This window comes from Giraffa tippelskirchi, chromosome 12 (assembly GCF_054371585.1).
Source record: "Giraffa tippelskirchi isolate mGirTip1 chromosome 12, T2T-mGirTip1v1.2.pri, whole genome shotgun sequence".
Taxonomy (NCBI): Eukaryota; Metazoa; Chordata; class Mammalia; order Artiodactyla; family Giraffidae; genus Giraffa; species Giraffa tippelskirchi.
Window position 1 is genome coordinate 84,420,637 of NC_137286.1, and position 26,293 is coordinate 84,446,929.

General features: G+C 44.7%; 1 protein-coding gene across 1 annotated transcript in view; it reads left to right on the plus strand.

Moving 5' to 3' along the window:
* The window catches only part of TNFSF11 (TNF superfamily member 11), a 40,608-nt gene extending 17,037 nt beyond the window's left edge, over window positions 1–23,571 (plus strand). Inside the window, exons 3-5 of the mRNA XM_081550854.1 lie at window positions 16,195–16,240; window positions 16,321–16,419; window positions 23,150–23,571. Coding sequence (XP_081406980.1) covers window positions 16,195–16,240; window positions 16,321–16,419; window positions 23,150–23,571 — 567 coding nt within the window. The remainder of the gene's footprint in view (window positions 1–16,194; window positions 16,241–16,320; window positions 16,420–23,149) is intronic.
* Window positions 23,572–26,293: the final 2,722 nt, after the last annotated feature.

Below are 26,293 nucleotides of genomic sequence, written 5' to 3' on the forward strand. Positions count from 1 at the left end.
GGTTTGGTAGTTCAGGAATAGACTTTGTGATTTGGGAAATCTTTCTTAGAAGGGCTGGTCTGTCTTTAAAGGAAGGCGTCAGGGTAAATACTGACCAAAGAGGTGTTCTAAGCGTCTTATGGAGAAGGGAATGGCAACCCACTCCAGTGTTCTTGCCTGGAGAATCCCATGGACAGAGGAGCCTGGCGGGCTGCAGTCCATGGGGTCTCAAGAGTTGGATTCAACTTAGTGATTAAACCACCACCAAGCATCTTAAGAAGAGGTGAGAGCCACTGGAGGACAGGGAAGCCACTGGTGAATGACATGACTATGTCTGAGAAGCAGGATTCAGCCTGTGTGGAGAAGACGGGCCTTGGAAGTTGCACAGAAGAGTCTGTATCAGAGATGCGTGCTATGCTGTGCTCAGTTGCTCAGTCGTATCTGACTCTTTGCGACCCCATGGACTGTAGCCCAGCAGGCTCCTCTGTCCACAGGATTTTTCAGGGTTCTCACAACCTCCTCCAGTGATCTTCCCAACCCAGGGATCAAACCTGGGTCTCCTGCGGCTCCTGCATGGGCAGGCAGATTCTTGACCACTGCACTACCTGGGAAGCCCCTATCTGAGATGACCAGGCAACAAATATTTGCTTGAACTTTTCAAGATTCAAGGTCTGAGAGGTCCATCCTCTCATAGTTTCCTTATCACTAGGATGCTCCCTCAGTTCTCAGGTTTTGCTTTCTGAGAGCATTAGGTGGTGGTGGTAGTCATGATGGTGGGATTGGTGGTGGTAGTGGTGATGGTGGTGGTGATGGTGATGGTAGTGGTGATGATGGTGGGATTGGTGGTGGTACTGCTGATGGTAGGGGCGATGGTGGTGGTACTGGTGATGGTAGTGCTGATGATGGTGGGATTTGTGGTAGTATTGCTGATGGTAGGGGTGATGGTGGTGATGGTGATGGTAGTGGTGATGATGGTGGTGGTGGTGGTGGTATTGGTGATGGTAGGGGTGATGATGGTGGTATTGGTGGTGGTATTGGTGATGGTAGGGATGATGACAGTGGTATTGGTGATGGTAGAGGTGATGGTGATGGTGGTGGTGATGATGGTGGTAGTGGTCACGGTGGTGGTGATGATGGTGGTAGGATTGGTGATGGTAGTGGTGATGATGGTGGTATTGGTGATGGTAGGGGTGATGGTGGTGATGGTGGTGGTATTGCTGATGGTGATGATGGTGGTGGTACTGGTGATGGTAGTGGTGATGATGGTAGTATTGGTGATGGTAGGGGTGATGATGGTGGTGTTGGTGGTGGTACTGGTGATGGTAGGGATGATGACGGTGGTATTGGTGATGGTAGGGGTGATGGTGGTGATGGTGGTGGTGATGATGGTGGTATTGGTGATGGTAGTGGAGATGGTGGTGATGGTGGTAGGATTGGTGATGGTAGTGGTGATGATGGTGGTATTGGTGATGGTAGGGGTGATGGTGGTGATGGTGGTGGTATTGCTGATGGGAGGGGTGATGGTGGTGATGATGGTGGGATTGGTGATGGTAGGGGTGATGGTGATGATGGTGGTGGGATTGGTGATGGTAGTGGTGATGATGGTGGTGGGATTGGTGATGGTAGTGGTGATGATGGTGGTATCGGTGGTGGTATTGCTGATGGTAGGAGTGATGGTGGTGGTATTGTAGCAGAAGCAGCAGTAAAAATAATCATGATAATTAGAAACTGTAAAGCTCATATTCATCAGAAACTTTTGATGAACTCAGAGCCTTTTCTCCTCCATGCAAATATCTGCTTCTCATCTGATCTCCCCTTTTGTGGTGAATGGCGGAGCCGTCATCTCCATCACCCCAAACCAGAAGCCAGAAGATGGTCTTACAGGCTTACTCCAACTTTTTTACCTCACCCTCACCTTGTGGGTTCTACCTCCTTCCTAAACTTTCAAGCACTTCTCTCTGTGCTGTGTCACGACCGTTGTCCCCTCAGTACAGGCTTCACCATCCCCATCATCAGTGCTCATCTGGACCACTGCCAGGCGGCCACTCTGTCCTACTCACACTGCCTCTAGCCCACCCTCTCTACAACTCAGCGATTTCTCAGATGCCAACTGGAACATGTCACTTACTTTCCTGCTTAAGAAAATCCTTCAGTGGACCCTTGTAGTCATCAGGATAAAGTCTGAGCTGCTGAAAATGGAACACCAAGTCTTTCGTGTTCTGGAACCCTCCTTCCAACCTCTGCCTCTCCAGCCTCATTATCCTCTGGCTCCGTCTCCTCACCCTCCTGGGCTTGTGCTCTGTGGCCTCACCTCAGTCAAGGGTTAGAAGTTCCCTAACCTGGCTGTGCCCTTCCCCATTCGCCACTTCCTACCTCCTTGCTGTGACTAAGCACAGTGAGGGCAGAGAGGGTGTTTGTCCTGGATACACAGCATCTTGGCCTCCTGCAGGACACTCAGCCCTTGCAGCCATCAGCAGGCCTTGTGGAATGCATGGACGGGTGGATGGATGGATGAAGTATAGGTCTTTGTGCATGTTCTGTATGTGCCATTCCAGGCTTCTCTTCGTGTACAGTTTTTATTTGTCTTTCAAATTTTAGCTCAGCCATTTCTTCACACACAAAAAGGTGAAAGTGTTCATCGCTTGTGGCCGACTCTTTGTGACCCCATGGACTGTAACCCACCAGGCTGCTCTGCCCATGGGATTCTCCATATAAGCATACTGGAGTGGGTTGCCATTTCCTTCTCCAGGGCATCTTCCCCATCCAGGAATTGAACCTGGGTCTCCTGCATTGACAGGCAGATTCTTTACCATCTGGGCCACCAGGGAAGCCCCCAGTGATGCCTGCCTGCCCACCTTCGGGGTCAGGAACCCCTGTGGTGCACACCTAGGGCTTCTTGTATCCACCTTATAGCATCGACGCCAGGGGCCTGGTGCTGACCTGACACACCCAAATGCAAGCTTTCCAAGGGCAGAGACTCTGTGATGTTTTGTTTCTCTACCCAGTGGCAGGCACGCAGTTGGTGCTCAAGGAATGTTTAAAGTACCAGCTTAATGAATTTATGAGTCATCTGTGCTCAGCCCTGCTCTTGATGTCATCAAGCAGCTGATGGTTTAATATTGCCAGAATCTGGCCACATTATCAGTGCCCGGAAGATTCTCCTTAAGGGCTGGAGGGAGTTCCCAAGTGTGGTTCTTTAAGGCATGAACGTGACAGGGACTGTGAGGCTGCAGAACCCTCACGACCAGCCTCTCCCCTCCCTTCCTGGCCTCACTGGTCCACAGTGGCTGGCCTGGCACCTCTGTCCCGCTTGGAGCTCCATTCCTAGCAGTCAGAGATACTGTGGGGAGAGACTATGTGAATAATCTTCTCTTCTTCGGCGGGAGGCGGGGGGTGGAGGCCGGGGGGATGAGGCTTTGTGGGTGTCAGAAACTCAGCCAGTGTGAGGTGGCATGATTATGTTGAAAAGTGGCAAAAGGGTACTGCTCTGGTGGTCCGGTGCTTGAGAATCCACCTGCCGATGCAAGGGACACAGGTTCGATCCCTGGTCCTGGCAGATTCCGCGTACCGTGAGGCAACTAAGCCATGCGCCACAACTATTGAACCTGTGCTCTAGAGCTCTGAAGCCTGTGTGCAATAGAGCCCGTGCTCTGCAACAAGAGAAGTCACCGCAGCGAGAAGCCCACGCACCGCAATGAAGAGTAGCCCCTGCTCACCGAAGCGACTGGAGAAAATTCTGTGCACAGCAACAAAGGCCCAGCATGGCCAGAAGTAAATAATGAATTAATTAATCAAAAAAATGAAAGTGGCAAAAGAGAGCAGAGATGCAGTAAATAGCACAGTTAGCCCAAGATGCTCCACTGCAGTTAGTTGGCTAAGCCCTTAGATGAAACTTTGTAACAAGTACCCGAGCGCAAGACATTTTAAAATTGAGCTCTTTATGAAGACTAATATTGCTGTCATAAGGCTACTTTACGAAAACTCGAGGGGACCTTTAACCGTAGCAGAAACTTCCTCATTTAAACCATGAAGGTTAAACAATAAAAACTAATTTTCTATTCCCAGTATAGCCATCGGCCGGCCAGGAAGGCATCACTCTGCTTTAGGGAAACAAGGGCACTGTATTCTTCAGCCCTTCGGTGGGTAGAGTCCATTATCTGTGTGCAAAGACATGTCTTTTCCAATCAGCAGCCTCTTCTGGGAGAAATGAGCCTCCGCTCGCCAACTGTACTTAGCAGGGGAGGAGGAGACTGGTCCAGATCTTGGTAAAGCTCTTCCCTGAGAATTTCCAGGGATGGTCGTGGCTAGGGTGGGTGATTCCATGAGGAGACAGAGATGAGGAGATTCAGAACGGGGTGCGTGAGGGCGAGGAGGTAGAACCCCTATTTGGCTTTGAGGGATTTTTTTTAAAATTTTTATTGGAAGATAGTTGCTTTATAGTTGGAAGGACTGATGCTGAAGCTGAAACTCCAGTATTTTGGTCATCTTAGGTCAACAGACAACTCATTGGAAAAGTCCCTGATGCTAGGAAAGATTGAGGGCAGAAGAAGAGGGTGTCAGAGGACGAGATGGCTGGATGGCATCACTGATGCAGTGAAGCTTCAGGAGATGGTGAGGGACAGGGAGGCCTGGCGTGCTGCAGTCCATGGGGTCTCAGAGTTGGACACGACTGGGCAACTGAACAACAGTAATCGCTTTCCGATGTCATGTTAGTTTCTGCCATACTGCAAAGTGAAGCAGTTATGCGTGTATCCGTAACATCCCCTCCCCGTTGAGCCTCACTCCCACCCCCTCACCCCAACCCTCCAGGAGACAGAATGTTTTAAGTCAATAGTGTTTGGTTAGAAATAAAGAATTTTAGGAAACAAAGGGTAAAATTACAAATTCAGGTCTGAGATGGCTCTTCCCTTCAGGGTTAGTGGGGTGTCTGTCGTGTCTCCTGCCCCCCTCCCCCACCCAGACACTCGCGGGCCCTGGACCCCTCCCCCTCCCTCCACCCCAGGGGGATGGGTGGAGCTGCCCTTCCCCCTTCCCTGTGCTCCTGCTCTCTGTTTGGTACCCAGTACCCTGAGGTCTCTGCTCCAGGGGCTCTGGGCCTGGAAGCATGGGGCTCCACTCTGCCTGAATAACAGATGTTTAGGTGGTGGTGTGTAGTTACCCAAGTCGTGTCTGACTCTTTGTGACCCCGTGGACTGCAGCACGCCAGGCCTCGCAGTCCATGGACATCTCCCAGAATTTGCTCAAATTCATGTCCATTGAGTCAGCGATGCCATCCAACCATCACATCCTCTGCCATCCTCTTCTTTTGTCTTCAATCTTTCCCAGCATCAAGGAGCCCTTAATGGCTTTAATGGTTTAATGGCTCCTGCCCTTAAAGTTCTTTGCCTTGAGGTGTTTTCAGAGTGTTAACCATTGACCCTTCACAACAAGCCAGGAGGTCTTCTGCTCTATCCAGGTGCATACAAAGTGTCCCCTGACATCCTGTGGGTTAGAAATTCCAAGTGAGCATTAGGGGAGGAAGAAAGAGGGGCTGAGACATCGATTCTAATCTAACCAGTTCTAACCTTGTCTCTTGGACTTCCTGGCAGTCCAGTGGTTAAGACTGCACTTTCAGTGAAGGGGGTGTGGGTTCAATCCCTGATCAGGGAACCAGAGCCCACATGCCAGGCAGCTTGGCCTAAAAAAAAAATCCTGTCTCTTTCGTTGTTCCATAGCCTCTGGTGGTTATTCTTTCTGTGCTTTGTGAGCCAAGAATGCCATGGAAATAAAATCTTTACAACTAAAGATGAGCTATCGATAAGACAGTAAGATCTCTCTCCAGGGGAGGAGCTGTATGCCAAGTTTGCATGGATGGAAGCGCAGGAGGCCTACAGAGAGAAATGACTCTGAAATGGTGCCATGTGGCTTGAACACCCAGAGTGTTCTCAAGGGTGATGGGCTTTGGGGGTGCAGGGGAGGAATGGCAGGAGAGCCTGGGGTGGTAACCAGCCCGGTCATGCACGGGCGTATAAGCCCAGGTTAGGAATTAGACTTGTTCCTGAAGTCTGCAGGCAGCCCCTGGAGGGTTTTCAGAACAGAAGGGACTTCATCAATAGAGGAACAGATGAGGAAGACGTGGTACATATACAGAGCGGAATATTACCTTGGCCATAAATATTAATATTTGTATTAATTGGCCATATATATAGTTATATATAATTGGCCAATGTATATAGTTTGGCCATAATATTAATTGGCCATAAAAAGAATGAAATAATGCCATTTGCAGCAACATGGATAGATAGACCCAGAGATTATCATACTAAATGAAATGTCAGACAGAGGAAGACAAATACTGTATGATATTGCTTATATATGGAATCTAAAAAAAATATACAGAACAGAAATATAGACTCACAGACATAGAAAACTAACTTACGGTTACTGTCGTGGTTCAGGCGTGGGTTGGAAAAGAATTTCCAGATATGAGGCAGAATGAGAGGGGAAATAAAGTTTATTAAAATGGGAGACGCTGTTAGAATAGCGAGCAGGCTCAAGGGAGAACCGACGTTGAACAGGGGTCCTTAGTCCACTTTTATACCTGGGATACAAGGAGTGGGATAGGGGTCTTGAGGGTCATTTGCTATCGGATGAGGCACGTATACTGGTTTGGGGGAAGAGTAAGGCAAATCCCTCCTCCCTACGGGGTGGGAGGGGAGACAGGTTAGACTGCTCAGGAGGACCTGAAATCCGTTAATAGTTACCACATGGGGGAGGGAAGGATGATAAGGGTCTGGCATTTCCGTTCCTGCATCCGAGACCCTCCTTGGTTTTGTCTGCTCTTTCATCCTTGGGTCACCACAGTTACCAATCGGGAAAGACGGGGGAGGGATAAGTTAGGAGTTTGGGATTAACGTATACACACTACTATACATAAAATAGATAACCAGCAAGGACCTACTGTGTAGCATAGGGAACGTTACTCAGTATCTTGTAATAACCTATCATGGAAAAGAATCTGAAAAAGTTTATCCACACCTGATACGTAGCGCCAACTCATTGGAAACGACCCTGACGCTGGGAAAGGTTGAAGGCAGGAGGAGAAGGGGGCAGCAGAGGATGAGATGGTGGGATGGCATCACCGACTCAATGGACATGAGTTTGGATAAACTCCGGGAGTTGGTGAAGGACAGGGAAGCCTGGGGTGCTGCAGTCCATGGCGTCACAAAGCGTAGGACATGACTTAGCGACTAAACACACACATATATATCTATATATAGATACATAGTATCTGAATCATTTTGTTGTACTCCTGAAACTAACACAACATTGTAAATAAACTATATTTCAATAAAGTTTAAAAAAAACCCATTTTTTAAAGAAAATAGAAAATAAGGGCCTTGCTCCCTTTCGGACTTTCTGATGCTCACTCTAGCAGCAGTGGGCTGGTTTGAGGAAAGCAGGAGCCCAGGAGAGGGGGTAGGAGGCTATTATTGTAACCCTAATGAGAAATGATGACAGCTTGAAGGAAGGCAGTGGTCCTCTGGCCGGAGAGATGAGGATGGATTTTTGAGCTCTTTACAAGGTGGAAGTCTGCAGGATTTCTCTGCAGGAATAGGAAACTGGCTATTCATTTTCAGAAACAACCCGAGTGTGGCATTCATGTGCTAACTCGGCTGATGAATACACTATTCTCGCAACTAGGTTGGAGAAGAATTATAGGAAGGGTATCATTAAGATGTTAAAATGAATGCATTACATATGTTAACAAGTGTATGAACCCTGTATTATATCTGGCAAACGGGGTGTTAAATCCTTGTTCAACCAGCCAGATGTCCCTGCAGCTGCCTTTGGGATTGCAGAGGGGGGCAGCCACCTGAGAGCCCAGCGAGGAGCTGGTGCCAGTGGCTTCCAGAAGCATCTGCCAAGACAAATCGCTCCTCCTGCCTCTGACTGACAGGTACCACGTGGGTGGCACAAGGAACATCGCAATGCACAGGTGGGCCCTTCAGTCTGATGAAACCAGACTCCAGCGACTTGACTTTTCTCAGGGTCATCTTTACAGTTGGGAGTGTCCTCGGTGAAGATTTGTATCTGTTTATCCATATGATTTTATAAGACCAAATTAATAACGTTCCCTCTTGAATTGGAAGGCTATCAAAGTGTTGTTGGGGGCAGTTATCCAGCTGAGTTTGCAGAGGCTGGTTTAAGCGTTTGCTGTCAATGTTTAAATAACCTGGAGCAAAATTCCCATGACTACTCAAAAGGAGCCGAAAGTACTGACAGGTGTTTATATTTATTCTTATTGAGTACGATCTCTCCTAAGTGGCTCTGATAGATCAAGATTGAGCCAGTTCTGGGATGTCTCTCCCCCGCTTCTCTTTGGCAAAATGATCTGAAAATATTGTAAGAGATGTTCAGGGGCTCCTGACACAACAGTCTACGCATCACACTCCCGGGAATCGTACTTGGATGTTGAATTAAGGAGGAAGTTGAAGAGAAGCCATCCTAGAGACCACAGTTACACAATCCTATTGATCTCTTGTGTATTCTCTTTCTTGAAGGAGAAATTGTGAAATCCCAACATTTTTCTATGAGTGAAATAAAAAGTGGAAATTAAAGAAAAAGAAAAAATCATACCGGTTGTTTTCTTGTCTGTTCAAAAGTACTGTGACGGCAAAGATGAACAAGTCAGTGCAGTCTAAATAGGAAAATACCACAAGGAGAAGATTTTCAAAATGTTTTGTAATTTCCTCATCTCTATTGTTTTTAGAACTTTGTGGACGGGGTCAGATGGCAAAACCTGGAAGTCTGGCTTGTCAATGTTAGACGGTGTCCACTAGGTGGCAGCATGTCAGAGGATTTCTTTTATCCTTGAGTTGGCAGTGATTTCTTTGGCTGTCTACCAGTAGTTCGGTTTTTCTTTTTTGTCCCATTTTGAAGGGTTAAATGAAGCTCTCACAATTTAGACACAAATTATGCTTATTTAAAAATGCATAAATTAACTGAAAAGCCTGCTTGTTATGGTGTGACCATAAATAGTTTCATTCGTTCATGGGATTTTCCTAGGAATTTACAGGTAACGATCCTACTGGTCCTGAGTAGGTTTTGGAAGCCAAGGGGTAGTTCTCTTTGTCCTTGAATGTGACAGACGCTAAACATGCTCTCTTCTGAGAAGGCAGATCGCCGATGTTCCTGGGGAACAGGACGCTGGGTTCTCTTTAGCAGTTCTCGGCCAAGAGAAGATAGCAGAGAGGGCTGTCTGCCCAGCTTTCTCACCCTGGAGACTGTTTATGGCTTCTGCTGGAGGCTGTTCGCTGGGAGGTGTGTCAAAACTCTCTATACTTCTTTATGCATAGCTGTGGGCATTCTGGATGACAGGATGGGGACAACATATGATTGTATTGTGTGTGTCAACTTAAAAACTATTCACAACCTAGAAGTTGAGAGTTATGTTTTATTCAGTGGGAATTTCTAGGACTTCAAGCCTGGAGACAGTATCTCAAGTGACCGTGAGAGAACTGCCTTGAGGAGATGAAGAGAGGAGCCAGGTTATATAGAAGTTTTGTGACAAAGGCCAGGTAGTCTGAATGTTAATTAAAGGAGACAGATAACCCAAGTTAAGGCATTTAGTGCTTTCCTATGTATGGGAAGGTACAAGAGTCTGGACTCACTCAAATCATTCCGTTGATATGCACCTCAGCCATCTAGGGCTTCCCTGGTGGCTCAGATGCTAAAGAATCTGCCTGCAGTGCAGGAGACTCAGTTTCAATCCCTAGGTAGGGAAGATCCCCTGGAGAAGAGAATGGTACCCACTCCAGGATTCTTGCCCGGAGAATCCCGTGGACAGAGGAGCCTGGCGGGCTACCATCCATGGGGTCGCAAAGAATGGGACATGACTGAGAGGCTCACGCTTTCACTTTCCACCCTTTCAGCTATCCGGGGCCACTCTCCTGTTTTCACGTCCTGAATTTCTCGCCACAGGGAGTGGCTGCAGTCTGGTGGCTGCTAGATGGAGGTGTTCTTTCCTTCCTGAGCTCCCCTGGGGCTCATCCACTCACCATTGGTGGGGGCTACTATCGCCGGTGACTGTGGCATCCCTGTTTACTGATCCAGCAGGAAATATTCCATTTCTCAATGTGTATCCAGGGAGTTAACTTAAAAAAAAAAATTACAGCTGGGTTTAAAATAAGATAAAACCCATATAACATTCTTTAAAAGATCTCTTTCATGTGAATAATTTGTTCAGAGGAAAGGAGTTTGGATGTTCTTTGTAGTGTCTTCCCCAAATTAGACAGATCATATCTTTCTGAATTCAAAGAAACCAGGAGCAGTGTCGGAATGATAAGATTTAGGACTAAAGAACTCTGAGAATTTTAAAACACTCTAATTAATGTGACAAAAGGAGAGGATGACTGTGGATGAAAATAAATGTAAATGCAAAGCTTGGGAGATAAATAGAATTGTACTCCTTCAGAAGAGTCTCCTATAATCTTGAAAATTAAAAATATTAGGGGGCCATTCAAGAGAGAACTGCATGGTATGCGCATAGTCAAGTATCTGATCTTTGAGAAAAATGACCAGGGTGGCTCTGCCCTGTGGCGGGGCCTTGATGGAGTCACTGTTGGAGATGTGAGGCCCCCACGCCCGGGGCCCTCATGGCCGAGTCTGGGGGCTCCACCACCCGACAGGCAAGCTCTGAACTAGTCTGGGCAGGTTCTGAGCCTGCTGTTCTCTGAAGACTCCCTTCCTCCGGCCCCAGGAATTCTGAGACCATATTTCCTGATATTGAGGTTCCTTTTTGTCAGATTCCCTGGTCAAGGTGGGCCTTCTTTCAGAATTATTACTTCAGGGAGGGAACCACCCTCTAAGGATTTCTTGACAGGTGGAGAGAGGGGGAAAAAAAAGACTTTTTCCCTCTCCGACTTAGGTTCACCAGTGGAGGTCCTATAAATTAGACTGACAAAAGACAAGTTAATAAGAGAAGCCATCCCAATTTATTTAATGTAAGTTTTATGCGACACAGGAGCCTTCATAACAAAATGAAGACCCACAGGAATAGTTAAGCTGAGGGGTTTTTATACTCAGTTTGATGAAGGGTGGAGAGGTGTAAAAAAAAAATGGGACGGGACAGGACAGGGTCTGAGTGAAGGGTGGTAAACTGGGGGAAACTTAGCAAGGCCTGTTCCTTCATTTTTATTTTTCATATTTAAGCTAGATCTTGCAGCAATCACTTTTTCTGCCAAATAGAAAAAAATAGGGTAGTGTTTTTATTAATCAACCTCTGACACAGTGCTGTAATATGATTTTTCCAATATTTGTTACCCACATAGTCTTTGTTCTTTATACGAAAATTGTGTAACTTTTTTTTTTTTAACTTATTATTTTATATTGGCATATAGTTGTCAATTAGTGAGGAGTGCATGGCAACCCACTCCAGTGTTCTTGCCTGGGGAATCCCCTGGACAAAGGAGCCTGGTGGCGGGCTACAGTCCTTGGGGTTGCAAAAAGTCAAACCTGACTGAAGCAACTTAGCAGGCATGCATGCATAGCCGATTGACCACATTGTGATAGTTCCAGATGGACAGCAAAGTTACCCAACCACACATACACATGTATCCATTCCCCTTCAGTTTCCGCTGGGTGTCCTTCCATCTTAAGAGATAAAGAGGCTCCTTTCTTCCAGATGGGGAAGGTACCTCTCACCTGAGGGTCTATGACCTGCTTCAGGGGAGAAGAGGGAAGCCAAGTAGTTCTTGCATCTGCCATTTCTCAGAATCATATGGTTTAAAATATTCCATTTGCTAAATCACTATATTTGGGGGCAGCGTGTCCAGAATTCCATCACAGGCCACTGACACTTTCCTGCCAGCCTCCTAGAGTATAGTCTTCTAAAGAGGAGCATGTGCGTGCTCGGTCATGTCCGGCTTTGTGACTCCATGGACTGTAGCCCACCAGGCTCATCTGTCCATGGGATTTCCCAGATACATTGTGAGAATACAATAAATGACTAAATAGAGCTCTCACCAAACAGCCATTCACGGAAATGCTCAAATAGTAATGTTTCCCTATGCCTGCTACATATTAGAATCAGCTGGGGAGATTATTGTAAAAAAAAACTAGCAAGTCAGTATCAGACTAACTGAGCTAGATTGGCTGGAGTTGGGCTGGGGCACCCCAAAACTGTAGTCTTTTTGTTATGTTCATGGTTAATATGTGTGCACATAAATAAGAATGACCTTAGAGTTCAAAAGATTGGAGGTGGGGTAAGAATATAAGAACAGACATTAAGTCTACACTTTTTGTTCTTTGCTTTTCATGTGGATGCTTCCCTGTGTGGTTTTTGAGAAGAAACTGCAATTCTTGGATACCCAAAATTGTATAACATGAAAGTAGCATTACCTCATGGGTCTTTAGCTTGAGTTTTAATTCGTCCTCGGTCATGACACATTTTTTTTTTTTTTAAGCAGACATTGAAAGTGCTTCTGAATGGCTCTGGTTATTGAATTTTCTTGTAATAAAGAGATCCTATGACAGCACTGACCTAGCAGCTGCTGATTAAATGGAGAGAAGTTCATTCCCAGGTGGGAGAGAACAAACTTTCCCTGCCCACGTGATCAGTGACTTTTGTTTGCTGCTGCTTTGGTCTGACGCTTTGAGATAATCTCAGATGTGCGCATCTCTGAAATCTTTGGGGATGGGACTGGGATTGCTCTTCTCAAACGGAGGCCCAGGTCAGCCACGCCCACTCCCCTGCAAGAAATGCGAATTCTCAGACTCCACCCCTGGGAGTCAGGTTTCCCGTTCAAGGTGAGAACCGCGGAGGGAGCACGATGGTTCTTTCCTTGTTCTTCTCAAGAACAAGTGTCCTCTTCTCAATAGAAAAGCACCAAGCAGGCATTCTCAGGCCTGTGTCAGACTGTGCACCGCTTCCTTCTTCCTCCCCCGCTTCCTTCTCAACAGCTGGCTGTGATCTGGGGGCTCCGGCAGGAGATGAGTGCGCATCCTTCTCCTCTACCGTCTTGAACCCAGTTCCCCCTCTTCCTTTGATGATGCGGTCGATCAGGGCTAGAGGGAGAATGAGAGGCAGCTTGAAGTCTCTGAACTCCTGTCATCCAGGTTCCGACTCCTGTTCCAGTCTTTTCAGAGGTAGTAATCAGATGAAGATGCGTTATAGACACCTATAGAAATATATAAGGAGGTACACAATGTATAAAAATGTTTTATCATAAATATATAAAGCTATATACACTGTATAGTAAACATGTCATATCTTGGGTTGGCCAAAAGGTTCATCTGTAAGATGGTACAGAAAAATCTGAACAAACCTTTTGGCCAACCCAATATGTACCTTCATTTTATATGTATAAATATATATAATGAATAAAGATATATTATGTATGCAATATATTACACATTTGCAAGAGATGTATACAATGTATCATTGTGTATAGATAAATGCATAAATATACACACACTGTGAAATAGGTAGGTTGTACATATATAAGTCTTTGTTGAGATTGCAGGGAAGACTAGGAAATTCCAGAAATCAGGGTACCATTGGGAACCCAGAGATATTGAGAAGAGAGTCAGGAGATGGGCAGTCAGCAGGGGAGAGAAATAAATCTTGGATGGAGTGGGGAGAGGGAAAGGGCCTGGTGAGGACCACTGCACAGCCCCAAAGGACCAGCTACCATTTGCCTAGAAATGTCCTGCAGGGCCCCCCCTGAGCAATAAGGGTAGGAGGTAGTCCTAGATGAGGCTGAAAAGTTTCCAACTAAAAGTCAGTCAGAGAACAAATCTATGGATACCAAAGGGGAAAGGGGAAGATGGGAGGAATTGGGAGATTGGGACTGACATACATACACTATCAATGCTCTGTATGAAATAACTAATGGGAACGTACTCTACAGCGCAGGAGGCTCTACTTAATGCTCTGTGCTGGCCTCAAGGGGAAGGACGTCCCAAAGGGAAGGGATGTATGGATATGTGTTCATTTTGCTGTACAGGAGAAATTAACACAACAGCGTAAAGCAATAAAATTTTTAAAAAAGATCCCAGTGAGCAAAAAAAGAAAGTTAGTCACATCGTGTGTGACTTCTTTAGGCTGTTAAAACAGGTAATTGAAGACAGCTCTGCTGTGTCCTCCAAGGGCCTTTAAAAATAAGATTCTCCATGCCTGCATCCGCATTGCTTCCCTGCAAATAGGTTTCTCAGTACCGTCTTTCTGGATTCCACACGCATGCATTAATATGTGATATTTGTCCTTCTCTGCAGGGGAGAAGGGAGTGGGACAAAGTGAGAGAATAGCATGGAAACAGATACAGGACCGTATGTAAGATAGATTGCGAGTGGGAATTGGCTCTGTGACACAGGGAGCTCCGCCCAGTGCTCTGTGACAGCCTGGAGGGCTGGGATGGGGAAGGAGCAGGGAGGGGGTCCCGGAGGGAGGGGACATATGTGTGCCTGTGACTGATTCATGTTAATGTGTGGCAGAGGCCAACACAATATCGTAAAGCAATTATCCTCCAGTAAAAAAAAAAAAAAAAAAAAAACAGAAAGAAAAAAGAAAGAAAGTAGCGTAGATTCTCTTCTCTCTTGGGGGTCCTGAAGGCAGACAGAAGACTCAGTGTAATTTTATCACTTCTCACTGTTAGCAGTTGAAATTGTGTTTCTGCCTTTATCTACCCACCCATCATCTGTCTCAAAGCCCTTGTCTCCAGACACTCGAAGAACTTGAGCTATCTGGCCCATCTTTCAAACATTGCGGAGGGTGGGGTAGTTAGCATGGATCATCACCCCAGTAACAGAGATATTAGGATTCTCTCCAGACTGTTTCTAGTGTTAATATTACTAATTATTTGTTTTTCAAATGTCTATTTATTTATTTGGCTGCATCGGGTCTTAGTTATCATGTCATGCGGGATCTTTCCTTGTGGCAACAGGCTGCATAGTTGTGGCACAAGGGCTTAGCTGCCCCTCAGCATGTGGGATCTTAGTTCCCCGACTAGGGATTGAACCCGTGTCCCCTGCATTGCAAGGCGGATTCTTAACCACCGAACCACCAGGCAAGTCCCTCTAGTAGTATTTACATGTATGGATTTACCAGACCCTTTGCTAAGTGCCTACATGTATGAGCTCACTGAATCTTCACAACCACCTATGACAGAGGCCACCTATGATCGAGGTGCTGTTTATATGTACATTAGTACATCCAGGGGACTGTGAAGGGATTTGACCTGAAGTCAGAGCCTGAAGTTTCATCCACATCACTTTACTATTTAATAGTAGTCAAGGTCTTGATTTAGGTGGCCCTGCAGTTACCTATTGGACCCTTCACTGTCAGGGCTCAAAAGGAGATACGCAATTACCTATGCTCGCTGTGTGGGGTTTCCCCAGCAGCCAGAAGTAAGAATCTGCCTGACAGTGCAGGAGACGTGAGTTCGATCACGGGGTCAGGAAGATCCCCTGGAGAAGGGAATGGCAACCCACTCCGTATTCTTGCCTGAGAAATCCCATGAACAGAGGAGCCTTGCAGGCTGCAGTCCATGACATTGCAGAGTCAGACACGACTTAGCGGCTAAACAGCAACAATGCTTTTTATGTACTTGAGCTCCTTCTGTTTCTGCCTTGAGCTTCTACACCTCTATTTGTGGCAATATTTTAAGTTAATTATTGGTAATCTAAAAGCTCTTGGACATCCATGTAGTACTTTAAATACACTGTGACTTTTTAAAATAAAAAATTAACCACTGGGAGCCAGGCATCTTTCTCTTTCTTATGGGCTGAGCTTCAACATTACAACAGGAATTCACTAATGAAATAGACATAAAAAGAGCCTCTGTAAAGATTTAAGAGGGTCATATATTCTGTGGTAATTGTTATTTTCCTAGTTAACTTCATCTTTGTTTGTGTACCTGCTACAAATGTTTAATTATGTCTGGTGACTCCATGTTTTATAATTTACACCGTCTTTTATTTCCTCTTACTGTCCGAAGTATTTTGTTAGATAGTATATGTGTAATCTACTTTTTAAGCACATCAAAATAATTCTTTGGAGATGAACTTCCCCTGATGGCTGCTTAGAACATCAAGAAATTTTACTACTACCTATGTATTTTTGGCATATTTTGAGGGAAAGACGATTAATTTATTGTATGTCCAACAGTCCTGAATTCTTAACTGCCTTATCAAAAGAGTGAGTGTATAAATAAGATTTTTTTCTTTTTATTGCAGGAAATGCAACATATTGTTAAATCACAGCACATGAGAGCAGAAAAAGGTAAGCGTGGACCTCTGCAAATATTTGAAAACCCCTAGGGTGACTCCTCCTTGGGCTAACGTGGCTTCTCTTATCTCCAGCCATGGTGGAAGGTTCATGGTTAGATCTGGCCAGAAGGAACAAGCCTGAGATTCAGCCCTTTGCCCATCTCACGATTAACGCCACTGACATCCCATCAGGTAAGTTCCGTTTGCACCCAGCCTGAAAAATATTTCAAGAGTCATTTGTCAGCCCAACTGAATACTCAGACCTATTCTTAGCCTGTTACCAAAATTTTGAGAGCCCATAACTTCTAGACCAGAAGAAAAGTCATCTGGTCTTCAGTTCGTCATCCACACCATGGAAACAGTGATTCTCAATCATGCAGGAATGGACATCATCACGGTATTCATTTTCAGACCATCAGAGTGACTTTACGGTAAACAACTGCCAGTTGAGGTGGCATAACTGAGAAGAATGGTCTCTTGGCATACTCATCTCTGTTTACCCACGCCAGAGTTGACATATCCCCATGCTTGGCCTGTGAGGTGCATGAATTCCTCCAGGTAGTCCTATACTCGGGGCTTCCCAGGTGGCTCAGTGGGTCAAGAATCCACCTGCAATGCAGGAGAAGTAGGAGATGTGAATTTGATCCCTGGGTTGGGATGATCGCCTGGAGGAGGGCATGGCAACCCACTCCAGTACTCTTGCCTGGAGAATCCCATGACAGAGGAGCCTGGTGGGCTGCAGTCCACAGGGTCGCAAAGACTCAGACACGACTGAAGTGACTGAGCACACTCTGCCGTCTCCTGCAGAGTGCCAGGTAGAAGCTTAGCAGAGTGATATTTCAGAGGCAGGGGCCCTCTAGAAAATGAGACACTCTCCCTCTCCAGGGGGTTGTCACTTTTTTTCAGGCTAGGAATTTAGCTCAGTGGACTGGAGACCTGATTTTCTTTTGGAAATGAGGAGACTCAGAGCTCTGCATCTACATCTACTCAATGTAGTCCATCGTATACTCCCCAATGGTTACTTCACATCAGGTTAGTTGAGCATAGAAAAGATTACAAAGAACCTTATGATAGTGTCGACTCCATGATGGCACCTGCCATCTGCCTCTGCAAGGATTGGATCATGTGCTGCTGAAGCTGCTGGCCTTCGACACTCCTTGAAGGGAGCTCAGGGTGGAGATCAGGAACAAGCCACTCTGTTCTCTGGGAAAACTGGCAGAACAGGTCTTTAGATAGATAGATATTTTCAGGATCTGATTTTATGAGCTCGATCTGTGTATCTTCTCATATCTAGGAAAGCACTAAATCCCTTCATGGTGACCTCAGCTCCTCGTGACTAACAGAAAACTTTTGCAAAGATATGTGCTTGATTGCACTGAACTCCCCCTTCAGCAAGATCATATATGTTGACCTTCCCCCTACCTCTTTGGAGCAGTTTTTCAGAGCTGTCTCAGGTACTGTCTCCCAGGCTGCAGTCCACATTTTGCCCCAAGGGAAGCTTAACTCGCATAAAACTTAACTTGCAACTTTCACAATTGTGAAAATTTTTTAAGTCAACAATAGGGTTAACATGGAACATTACTATCGTTATACTATTTATTGAATACACACTATGTGTCAAGCATTTTGCTCTGTATTCATTTCTCTACTTCTAATTATCTCTAATCCTACAACCCTGCAAAACAGTGATTATCATTCAGATTTTGCAAATAGGGAAACCAAGACGCACGTAGCGTAAGTTACTGATCCAGGCTACAACATGGCAGGCTCAGAAACTAAATTCCACTCTTGCTGATTCCCAAGTCCATGCTTTTTACTCTGCAGATTAGCACGTAAGTCCCTTGCGGCCAGTTGGCTTTGTCAGAGGGAAATACATTCAGTGTTCTTATGTCCCTCTTTTCCTGTAAGAGGTAGATGAATGCAGTTTTAATAGCAAGTGTCTCAGGTCTGACTGCCTGGGTCTGAGGTCCCCCTGAACTACTTCCTGATTGGGTGACTTTGTGTATATTACCGAAATCCTTTGTGTGTCAGCTTCTTCATGGGGATGGTAATAGTATCAACTTCCTGCAGCAGCTATGAAGATTTAACCAGCTCATGCACTAACATGCTTATGTGGAAATGAGCACAGAGTAAGCACTCAGTGAATGTAATTTGTTATTTAAAGTTTAATTAAATAATTATACATATTCTTTTTTTTCTTTTTTTACGAAAAAATGATTCAAGGCAAATTTTTCTTATGCTGTGCTGTGCTCAGTCACTTCAATCGTGTCCAACTCTTTGTGACCCTATGGACTGTAGCTGGTTAGGCTCCTCTGTCCATGAGATTCTCCAGGCAAGAATGCTGGAATGGGTTGCCATTCCCTTCTCCAAGGCATCTTCCCAACCCAGGGATTAAACCTGAGTCTCCTGCATTGCAGGCAGATTCTTTACCCACTGAGCCACCTGGGAAGCCCCAAAGGTTACCACTCCCATACCAGGAGTTGAACCTGGGCTGCCTGGATGAAAATCAGGAATCAAGACCATATGGGAAGTACTAAATTTTTAAAAAATCCAAGTTTTAATAAACAGTTTTGAAGCCACTATTATATTTAATAGTATGGAGCACAAAGGAATTTTGCCTGACTGCAGACATAGAAAGTGAGCAACCAACTCTTTGATTTCCAGAAGACTTTTCTCAACTATCTCTCCTGTCCCAGATATTTGCTTCATAAACAAATTTACTCTTTCTCTGTCTCTCTCTCTCTCTCTCTCTGTGTGCCTTATGGAACTGTTCTAATTTTCTGAGTGGAAAACTATTTTGCATGTTAGCAGAGGCAATCAGATTAATACTGATCTATCATCTGTGTGTGCTGTGAATGTACTCTGCATTTATCTTTTCAGTTCATTTTAAATGGCATATGATAAATATTGCATTAGACTGTGTGCCAAAGTCTATTTGGCAATAACAAGCATGTTTTAGTTATAAAGCTCTCCCTCCAGGCACCTAGCATCAAATCATTGCCAAAAACAAGGCAAAACTCCTGGACATTTTCTGATGGTTATTGAGCTTGAGACGGAGTGAAATGAACTAGTGTATGCTTCTGTTTAAGAAAATAGAATTTGATCTTCTGGCTTGGTCAGTGACTCCTTGAGTTCATTTATCTCCTAGTGTGGACCAGGATTGGATACTTTGGAAAGATGGCTTTACGTTTGCACGTTCATGTGGGGTCTCTGTTTCACACTTGTGCTTAGTCACTCAGTCGTGTCCTACTCTTTGCCACCCCCATGGACTGTAGCCCGCCAGGGTCCTCTGTCCATGGGGATTCTCCAGCAAGAATTCTGTAGTGGGTTGCCATTTCCTCTTCCAGTGGATCTTCCCAACCCAGAGATCAAGTCCTGGTTTCCCACAATGCAGGTGGATTCTTTACCATCTGAGCCATGTGCTTCCCTGGTGGCTCAGCTGGTAAAGAATCCGCCTGCAATGCAGGAGACCTGGGTTTGATCCCTGGGTTGGGAAGATCCCCTGGAGGAGGGCATGGCTACCCACTCCAGTATTCTTGCCTGGAGAATTCTGTGGACAGAGGAGCCATTTCATACTTATTTGTACTTATTTACATATATGAAAGGAATCAGAATCTGCCTTATACTGATATATTTTAAAGCTTCTTGAATTTTCATTGGGGAGTATTTTGTGAGGTCAGGATTCATGGCTTCCTTAAGGGGAGCTCAGGCTAAATATCTGGAGAGACTTCTCTAATAGCTAATAGCAGTGACTCTAGGGGTTGGGGAGGCTGGGAAGGCTGAAGGTCCTCCAGTGATAGAAGCTCAGGCTTGCATGTGAGGTCCTCCAGCCTGATGGGGCGTTCTTCTCGTCTTTTCTCCCACTGGCATCTATTCATGAACCCTCCAGTTCACACTGATGGTTTTTCTCCTTTCTCCTCTGCATACTGTGTGCATTCCATTCTTTGCTTGAACAGTTTCTCTCGCTCACGATGCTCACAATACTCTGCCTTTTCTCAGCCCATCCACATTTGATCCAAGTTCTCCCTGTTCTCTGTCACTGGGCTGAACTCACCTGATCGCCATTAATTTCTGCAGCTTCCACTTGCAAGTTGCCTTAACTGAAGTGCAACCATGTGTTATATGACATACAGAGAAGAAAATGTTACATTTTTTCATTTTGCGTGCCCATTTCTTATTTTCTTCACTTCTAAGTCGTAAGTGCCTTGTGGGTACTCTGCTTGATATAATTCTTAATTATGGGTAGAATGAATGCCCATAGGAAGCACCAATCAAACATTTACTGAATGACTGAATTGATCAGGGAATGGATAAAAGTAAGTCTGTAAAGCAGGAAAGTAGGATACTCCTCCCACTTGAGGTAACAATGAGAAGTGGCAGGCGGTCAAGGTTTCTATATTCTTCCCTGCCTTCCCAGACCAATCTCCCAGCCCTTGGTCTAAGGCTAGCTGATCCATCCCATTGAGAGGCTAGACCTCACCTTAGACATTCCTTTGCTCTCTGTTAAGGACCATCATGGAAGGAAGATGAAGTGTAAGGCCAATAATTGATTGGATAAAGGATTGAATACACGAGTAGGGGAAGAAGGAGGTAACCGTGTATTGATCTGAGATAGGAAACACCTTGAGTTTTATTAGCTTTGTCAATGGACTAGGTGGCTGTTTACCAGCCCAGGGAGGTAACTTTGCTAGTGTTCATGAGGATGTGATGAGTAGAGTCTGAGAGCCTCATTTCTGACTCAGTTGGGACCATGGAATGATACTTATATTTGGGGTGCTTTCATCTGGGATGATCTGAAGTAGGACCTTGGATGAAAAGGGTGAGTGCTCGGCTGGTTCTGGAGGCCGAAGTGCCCATGATGGTGTCTGAGACTCACTCTAGCGCCCTCCTGTGGATAAGATGTGCAGTTCAGGAAGTCTGTCCTATTTCTGAACAGAGGGATTGGAAGCATTGACTTCTTTGCCTTGGAGGTCTAAGGATGGGTGGCCCTACTGTAGCTTGGATCCTCCTGCATTTTTTTTTTTTCTTCCTGGTGGAGGAAGAGCCTGGTGTTGAGGTCCCCAGACCATATATTCCAGCTGCCCAGTGGCCCTCTGGAGGTGTTCTAGAAAAAGATGATGTAGGTGTTCAAGTTCCCCCAGGATTCAGGCCAGTCTTGCAAGGTAGCCAGTGTGGGTTTTTGATTCTACACAGTTCGCCCAAGGACCCACTTTAACCAAAGGGTTGTCAGCTCTGATGGATCCATGGAATCTACTTTAAGTGTAAGTTCCATGGACTGATTTCTCTTGGCTGACAGGCAGCAAAGAACTTCTCCCTGGCTGCAGAAACTACTCCTAATCCCATTCTGAGACTCCTCAGCTCTGTTTTGCCTTGTTGGAATTCTAGCAGATGACAACCTTGATTTAGCATAAGTATTTACAAAATACTCTGGAGGAAAACTTTGGATTTTCCGCAGTATAACGCTTTTTTTCTCCACTAGATGAGACCTTTTCCAGTTGGATAATGGGTATCCACATAAATATAAATATTTGATTAATAGGGTTTATCATGGATTTATCATGATACAATTTTTAAAGAAGGGCTTCCCTGTTTGCTCAGTGGCAAAAAAATCAGCCTGCCAATGCAGGAGACATGGGTTTGATCCCTGAGTTGGGAAGATCCCGTGGAGAAGAAAATTGCAACCCACTCCAGTATTCTTGCCTGGGAAATCCCATGGACAGAGTAACTGGGTGGGCTACAGTCCATGGGGCCATAAAACAGTTGAACATGACTTAGCAACTAAACGGTAACAACAACAATTGCTAAAGACCTAGTAAAATACACTAAAAGACCTGAAATATTCAAAGCACTGGACACATTTAGGAGACTTCTAGAAACTTCCACTTCTTAAAAAACAGTGGCATGAAGATCGGCTGTCACATTTCAAGTGTGAGAAGGGGCTAAAGGAGAATTCTGGTTTCTCAGAAGACTTTTTTACCATCCTTTGGTCTTCACAAAAGACTGCATGAAGCTGTGCACCTGAGGAGGGCAAAGGCAAGGATGTTTTCTTTGTGAACTTCTCTAGGGAAAGCTTTTCATTCGTGTGAACTTGGGAGGCATTTGGGGTGTTGGAGGAGGGGAGAATCAATGGTGATCAATAGTTTAAGAGTTTGACTTTTTAGTCAAAGTTGCTGTGACCCAGATTTTCAGCCCCTTCTATATACCTCTCTCCGTGAATTAAAAGAGAAGGTGGGGCCATGTGAAATCTGGATATTCTCTTCCTATACTTGTTTTTTGCTTTCTTGATTCAGCTGCCTTTGGCTGATTCCCTTCCTTCAACCTTTATGCTCTGTAGGCTGAATCCTATTCTTCTTTAGGTTATTAGGCTCAGTAGCTGGTGGCTCAGCGGTAAAGAATCCGTCTGCAATGCAGGAGACTCAGGTTTGATCCCTGGGTTGGGAAGATCCCCCAGAGAAGGAAATGGCAACCCACTCCAGGAGCCTGGCAGGCTACGGTCCATGGGGTTGCAAAGAGTTGGACTCGACTGAAGTGACTGAGCACACAAGCCCAGCAAAATCATTCTTGATCCTTCTGGAAGGAAGTAATCTCTTTCCTTGGAATTCCCTTTGCAACATCCTCACCTTTCTTATCAGGGCCTGTGCCTTGCTTCCTGTCTGAACATATATCCTGCTTATCCTTTGCGTGCTGTGGGCTCCATGAAAAAGTGAGATTGTGTCTTTGTCCCCTCTCAGATGCCCAGCAGACAACACAGGGACATCTTAATGCACTTGTACTTTCCTTTTAGAAAATAAATTTTGAGAAGTTGTTCTCCCATTGGAACAATGACCGTCTCAGTACGTCTTTCTGCAACCTCACAGAATTGTGAGGATATGCTTCTCGTTGCAGGAGTAAGTTTTAAATTACATGCCTCTCCTTTCCTCAGGGTCCCACAAAGTGACTCTGTCCTGCTGGTACCATGACCGAGGTTGGGCCAAGATCTCCAACATGACCTTCAGCAATGGGAAACTAATAGTTAACCAAGACGGCTTCTACTACCTGTACGCCAACATCTGCTTCCGACATCATGAGACTTCGGGAAACCTCAGTGCGAATTATCTTCAGCTGATGGTTTATGTCACCAAAACCAGCATCAAAATCCCCAGTTCTCACACTCTGATGAAAGGAGGAAGCACCAAGTACTGGTTGGGGAATTCTGAATTCCATTTTTACTCCATAAACGTGGGAGGATTTTTTAAGCTACGGTCTGGCGAGAAAATAAGCATTGAGGTCTCCAACCCTTCACTACTGGATCCAGATCAAGATGCAACGTACTTTGGGGCTTTTAAAGTTCGAGATATAGATTGAGCCCCATGTCGGGGAGAGTTTTCCCGTGTTTCCTAGGATGTATAGAAAACTTCCAAAACAAGCCAAGAAAGATGTATATAGGTATGTGAAACTACTCAAGAGCTATGACCCACAGGGTACAAGAAGACCCTACCCATACCCTTGACTCTGTAGGGAGCAAATATATTTACAGCCAATGGGAGATGTTGGACTCAAGGTGTATAAAAATCTAAGGGTTTTCTTACATAATGGTTCATAAATTTTGTAATGAATTCCTAGAATTAAAGCAGATTGGAGCAGTTATGGCTGCCTTTATGAAAAACTGCCTTTGGGCAATGGGAGGGGTTAATTCTCGGGCTCTATAATCTCTTGGTTATATACCATCATGCAGTTGAAGTGGAGAGGGTGTCTTCTAATTGCAAACTGATGACCATCTGAAGGGCTAAATTCTTTTGAATTGTTACATCTTGCTGGAACCTGCAAATAAATACTTTTTCTAATGAGGAGAGAAGAATATATGTATTTTTATATAATATCTAAAGTTATATTTCAGATGTAATGTTTCCTGTGCAAAGTATTGTAAATTATATTTGTGCTATAGTATTTGATTCAAAATATTTAAAACTGTCTAGCTGTTGACATATTTAATGTTTTAAATGTACAGACATATTTAACTGGTGCACTTTGTAAATCCCCTGGGGGAAAACTTGCGGCTAAGGGGGAAAAATGTTTGCTAATATCAGCTGTATTATATTTCTCCATTCTTTTTAACTTAATAGATTTTTCAGACTTGCCAAGTCTGTGCAAAAAAATTAAAATGGAGCCTTGAAAAATAAGCAGAATGTTGGCCACCAGGTGCCTTTCAAATTTAGAAGCTAATTGACTTTAGAAAGCTGACATTGCCAAAAGGATACATAATGGGCTACTGGGCTCTGTCAAGAGTATTTATATAATTATTAGACAGGTGTTTTTTTTTTCCTACAAGTGCTGCAAATTGTAAATTTTTTTTAATGAAAAAGTTATCAGTGGCTTACAGCAAAGAAATTCCATTTTTAATTTAGTGGAAGTTATTTTATACTATACAATAAAAACATTGCCTTTGAATGTAATTTTTTTGGTATGAAAATAAATTTATAGGAAAACCTGCCTTGTGATTTTGTGCTTCTCTTTTATGTCTGTCCTGCTCTGTGATCCTTTCTCTCCAATATGGTAATGTGGCTTCTATCTTTCCAAAAGTAATTTCTCCCAGTAGGGAGAAATGCAGATTTAATTAAAATTAGGAACAGATTCAGTTAAATTAATGAACCTCAGAATTTGAAAAATAATTTACAAGGGATTTGTATGCAGGACTGTAGCCAGATAGAACATAGAGACTTTCCCACTCAAAAAAGAAAAAAATTGTTATGCTTACGTCGTGAGAAAAAAATAGTGCTTTGCACAAGTTCATAAGGCCCCATAGAACAATCATTTGACCTGGAGGAACCCCTGAAGATTGTATCCTTCACTACGGTGAAGAGGCTTTAACAGGGCTTGTTAGCACCATGAACAGGACAGGATGTTAACTAACAGGACAGACGCTTGTCCTCACGGAAATTTATGTGAGGGAGCCATCAATCCCGTATTGATTACCCCACGTGAGACAGAAGGAAATGAACGCTTGAGAAGACAAGGGAAGCTATAGTTCAAGGCACTTGCCATTCATGGATAAATGTGTCTTGATGGTTGTAACAGGATAGAAGGAGAAAAGAAATATTAATAGCAGAGGTTACAAAGAAAAAATTGTAATTTTTTTTTGATGGTGGGACATTGATAGTGGGACTTAACCATTGACCAAAATACACCTATTGTTTTCCAACTGTCAGTAAGTCTGAGGTAGACTGGTACAGTCCCTTGGCCTGCAAGGAGATCAGCCAATCCTAAAGGAAATCAATTCCTGAATATTCATTGGAAGGACTGACGCTGAAGCTGAAGCTCCACCACCTGATGGAGCTTGGCCACCTGATGCAAAGAGTTGACTCATTAGAAAAGACCCTGATGCGGGGAAAGATTGAGGGCAGGAGGAGAAGGGGATGACAGAGGATGAGATGGTTGGATGGCATCACCGACTCAATGGACATGAGTTTGAGCAAGCTCCAGGAGATGGTGAAGGACAGGGGAGCCTGGCGTGCTGCAGTCCGTGGGGTCGCAAAGAGTTGGATACAACAGAACAACAACAAGATTGGTAAAAAAAAAAAAAAAAAAAAAAATGTCACTTCAGTGTTACATATCCCAATTGCTGGTCCTAATTATTTTTCATTTAATAAAATATTAATTTTGAGGGGCAGTTGGAGAATTTCTTTTTTTCTCCACTGACACAAAATCTTGTCACGTAGAGAGCTTTATTAGCTCCCTGGCTTCTAGAATATGATTCTATCTTTTCCAAAGATGAATAACATTCATTCAATCATTTGCAGCACCAACTATGTGCTAGGGATTTTACCAAGCACTGCGGGTACCATGGGCTTCCCAGGTGGTGCCAGTGGTAAAGAACCTGCCTGCCAATGCAGGAGATGTAAGAGACACAGGTTAGATCCCTGGGTTGGGAAGATCCCCTGGAAAAGGACATGGCAATCCACTCCAGTATTCTTCCCTGAACAGAGGAGCCTGGTGGGCTACAGAGGAGCCTGGTGGGCTACAGTCCATAGGGTTGCACAGAGTTGGACATGACTGAAGCAACTTAACACGCATGCATGATCTTGGATAT